The 5,000-nt window shown below is 49.1% G+C and overlaps 1 protein-coding gene across 1 annotated transcript in view; it reads right to left on the reverse strand.

Annotated features, from left to right (window-relative positions):
• wasf1 (WASP family member 1) overlaps positions 1-5,000 on the reverse strand; it is a gene marked incomplete at both ends in the record, with an annotated part of 35,887 nt that overhangs the window by 12,661 nt on the left and 18,226 nt on the right. Inside the window, 1 exon segment of the mRNA XM_084454051.1 lies at positions 4,254-4,407. Within this exon segment, the coding sequence (XP_084310177.1) occupies positions 4,254-4,407 (154 nt within the window).

Here is a 5,000-nt window from a genome sequence, read left to right on the forward strand (position 1 = left end):
AACACACACACACACACACACACACACACACAGGGGCGGACTGGCCATCGGGAGCACCAGGAATCTTCCCGGTGGCCTGGCGCGCCAATTGGCCTGGCCCGCGGTGAATGGCCTGCCCCCCGTCAACAAGTCATGCAGCACCCCCCCCCCCCCCCCCCCGTCAACAAAATGAAACTGAAGGTGTTCCATCTCACCGTGTCGGCTCGGCTCGTGACCTGACTGGGGCTACATTTCCCGGCAGGAAATAATTATTCACCCAGTCCGGCCCTGCACACACACACACCTCCAGTCGGATCCTCAGCCTAATGCTACGCAGTGCGGATACGGCACACGATCACGCCGTCGACGCCGCACGCATGCTGAACATAACCCCCGTCAAACAAGACCTGTTCCCTCTGAGACTGGACCCAGACCAGCCGTACAAAGCTATTATGGTCTGGAGCTCATTACAATTCTCCTTGTAGACAGATAGAGAACCCCCCCCCCCCCCAAGACAGGTGAAGGAGCTGGCGACAGGCTCAAATCCAAAAGTCCAAAATTGCGCGCACATCCTCGTTATTCCACGTTCCGCGGGGCGAAGAAAAAGTGGCCAATTAGACAAGAGGAGAGTTCCTGCCCACTGCTCTTATGCTGGCGCGGTGCTCGTACCTGGACGGACCTGACAGAGACCTCGCGGGCCGGAGCGCCGTATCTTATTAAAGCGCCGTGGGAGCTTAGAAACGGCGTGCGGACGGATATTCTTCTTTTTCTAATTGGCTCGGGCGGAAGACAGGAAGTCCAGGGAAACACGACGACAGAGGGAGGACTGAGGGGAGGGGTGAGTGTTTCTGGGGTGCGGTTGTGTGTCGGGTGTGTGCGTTTCTGGTGTGTGTGTGTGTGTGTGTGTGTGTGTGTGTATGTGTATAGCGCGTGTCAGCTGTGCTCATGGTGGATCTGAATAACAGAAGTCTCAGACAGGCCCCTGGGGTGCCAGAAAAGAGAGAGAAGCAGACTGTGTGTGTGTGTGTGTGTGTGTGTGTGTGTGTGATGCGACAGCATACTCCAGCTAAACTAACTAAGCAGAACACTGGGTTAACACCAGCCGGCAGATTGCCTGCATCAGCTAGCTATGCTGCAATTAAACACCCACACATCCACTGCTTATGAACGAGCAGAACGTGCTTATGAACGCATCATCTAACACGCGTACACACACACGCACGCGAACACACACACACACACACAGACACACCTCTCAGCAGGCCGGGGAAACTTGAGATACAGCAGTCAAACCCACACACACCCACACACACACACCACCGCTGGCTAAAAGACCATTGAGTAATCTACACTATGTCTGCAGCTGTTTCTGCAGAGAAGCGTGTGTGTGTGTGTGTGGGTGGGTGTGAGGAAGGCTATTACACAAACCTACAACATGCAGCAAACACACACACACACACACACACACGGGGGGGGAAGGGGGCGGGGCTCTTGCCATTCTCCGGGCCTGTGGGTCAGACCGGTCAACAACAGTGAAAGGAGAATGAAGGCCTTGTAAAACACACTGGACAGGAGAAAAGACACACACACAAAAGACCTGGACCGCTGGCTGATTATTACCTTCTCTCTCTCTTTCTCCGTCCCCTCTCTCTCTCTGCCTCCCTCTCCTCTCTCTCTGTCCCCTCTCTCTCTCTCTCTCTCTCTGCCTCCCTCTCCTCTCTCTCTGTCCCCTCTCTGTCTCTGCCTCTCTCTCTCTCTGCCTACCTCTCCTCTCTCTCTCCCTCTCCCCTCTCTCTCTCTCCCTCTCTCTCTCTGCCTCCCTCTCTCCCTCTCCTCTCTCTCTCCCTCCCCTCTCTCTCTCCCTCCCCTCTCTCTCTCCCTCTCCTCTCTCACTCATCTCTCTCTCCATGCCTCCATCTCCTCTCTCTCCCTCTCCTCTCTCCCTCTCCTCCCTCTCCTCTCTCTCTGCATCCCTCTCTCTCCTCTCCCTCTCCTTCTCTCTCTCTCCTCTCTCTCCCTCTCCCTATCTCTCTCTTATCTCTCTCTCTCTTCTCTCCCTCTCCTCTCTCTCTGCATCCCTCTCTCTCCTCTCTCTTTTCTTTCTCTCTCTCCTCTCTCTCTCCCTCTCCCTCTCTCTCTCTTATCTCTCTCTCTCTCTCTTCTCTGGCCTGGCTGCAAGGGCGTAGGTTTGGTTTCAACATTGGTAGGGACCATATAACAGTGTAGCCTGCATACACATTTTTTGCTGGGGAAGAGAGGTTAAACCTCTTAAATATGCATATATTTATCAAATTGAATAATACTAATACAGTGTATCACATCCTGCCTGCTGCTGCGTCCCTCCACTCTCTCTTGACTTTTGCTGCTGCTGCATCACTCCACTCTCTCTTTCTCTCTCGGTTGCTGCTGCGTCCCTCCACTCTCTCTCTCTCTCTCAACTGCTGCTGTGTTTCATATATAAAAATGATTTGATAAAAATGTAGATTTTCATTGGATTTTTAGACTGACATTCAACTCATAAATTCTTGATATATCTGTCCATTAGGGGAGTCACAAAATACCAGAAATTTAGTTGGCAATACCAATTGAGAAATTCCACAATCCTGGATACCCAATTCGATACTAGTTGGAAAAAATGTACTTCAACATACACTACTTTATCTTACTTTATTCACTTAACACCCTCCGGCCAATATAGTGAGAGGAAAATTATGAGATTCCAGTTAGCAAGTATAGCCTAAGTTAGCTAATAACTGTAGGCCTAAGAAAACAGGCTACACAGGGTATAAAAGAAAAACAGACCTGAGTCCAAGTAATGGTGTGTTCGTTTGTGGTCGGAGGTGGCAAGTCGCAAGTGGCAAAATACCTTCCTCCGACCTGTGTGCATTCGAGCTATATACCATTATATCACAGTTACCTAGTTATATCTATATACCATTATATCACAGTTACCTAGTTATATCTATATACCATTATATCACAGTTACCTAGTTATATCTATATACCATTATATCACAGTTACCTAGTTATATCTATATACCATTATATCACAGTTACCTAGTTATATAGATATACCATTATATCACAGTTACCTAGTTATATCTATATACCATTATATCACAGTTACCTAGTTATATCTATATACCATTATATCACAGTTTACCTAGTTATATCTATATACCATTATATCACAGTTTACCTAGTTATATCTAGTGCATTCGAGCAACTGGGGGCTGAGAAACATATCCGAATTTGCGACGAGGAAGTGCGAGTTCATGCGGTGTTTTATTTAATCATTCCTAGTAGCAAGTCGCAATTTGCCACCTCCCAGTTATAAACGAACGCACCATTAGTTTACCAGTAGCTAGCTAACCTAGCTAACGCTAACGTTACTTACAGTTGCGGAGAACAAGCTCCTGATATCCCTCATCCTCTTCGGAGGGGGAGGCATAGAAAAATACTGGGATGGCACATTCACGGTGGAGGAAAGGGGTAGGCGGTCTAATGTCACTCCGAACATAATGCAAAGTAATTAGTTAACTCACTCAAAATGGTACCAATGATGTCCTTCCAAACTATGGGAAGGCCAACTTAATGATCTAATATAACTGCACTCCAAAGATAATGCGAACAAGATTGCTTAAAAGTCGGTAGGGACAATTTGGGCCTCCCAAAATGTTGGTAGGGACATGTCCCGACCGTCCATACACAAACCTACGCCCTTGCCTGGCTGGCAGCCTGAGCTCACAGCCAGGAGACTGTGAAGGGACACAAACACATCAATAAGTACACATCCATTTCTGCACGCCTGCAGGCACACACGCACGCACACACGCACTCACGCACGCACACACACACACACACACACGAACAGACACACGCACGCACACACACACACACACACACACGAACAGACACACACACACGAACACACACACACACAGGGATAAATAGGCCTGTACATACACATACACAATCTGGCACAGCTTTTCCCTATAAAGTCCTTAGCTTAGTTTGTGTCTTGTATAAATAATGCTGGCTTTGCTTTAGCAGTGCTCACACACACACACACACACACACACACACACACGCACACACACGGACACACACGCACACACACACACACACACACACAAGTCTACCGACATTTGGGCGCATGTCGGGTGATAATTCCAGATCATGTACTCCTGTAGTGATTAGTCATTTGCGGGACTGAAAACGGAAGACGTTTCCGATTCTGTCCAATCGGGAGCGAAGACCCGGAGGGAACTGACCTATAGGGCGTGAGGATGTTGAGAGGCGGCGGCTCCTCGCAGATGTGGAAGGTCTCCTGCAGGGGGACGGGCAGCGTCTGGCGGTCGAACAGCTGCTGGTCCTGGAGGGTGGAGCTCCGGAAGGCCTTCCTCATGGTGATGTCCTGGAGAGACACTGCAGAGGGATGGAGAGGTGGGGTTAGATTCCTTGGGGGATCTATAGTCTCTGTCTGTGTGTGTGTGTGTGTGTGTGTGTGTGTGTGTCTGTTTGTGTGTGTGTGTGTGTGTGTGTGTGACACCAAATGATCACATGTGCCGCACACCAGATACCAAACCAGACAGAACAACACAATGAATGTTAGGACTAATGATCATCATTACGGTAGTCGCAGTTAGTGCTGGGAAATGTCGACCCCATCCCAGACCCACGGGCTAGTGTTCTTTAGCTGCAGTTAGCGCTAACTGGCTAATTCCGCATCCGCTCCAGCACGACCCCCTATCAAGACCGCTAGGCTACGTTTAGTCTCTTACACAGGCAAGTTGCCTTCCACAAATTTCATAATGTTCACGAAAGAAGCGTTTTTGTTTGGGAATAGAGCCGTTGAAAGCGGACGGGTGTTCAACAGACGTCTTGATCCCCTTGATTCCCTTCCTGTGGGAGCTAGCAAGACGCAATTAGCCATGAGCATGTGAACTTGTGGGAGGGAACTCCTCTGTGTAAGAGTCTAAACTAAGATAGGCTAGGCTAGGCTAAACTAGGGTAAACTA

Source organism: Borostomias antarcticus (genome assembly GCF_949987555.1).
Source record: "Borostomias antarcticus genome assembly, chromosome: 19".
NCBI classification, from domain to species: Eukaryota; Metazoa; Chordata; class Actinopteri; order Stomiiformes; family Stomiidae; genus Borostomias; species Borostomias antarcticus.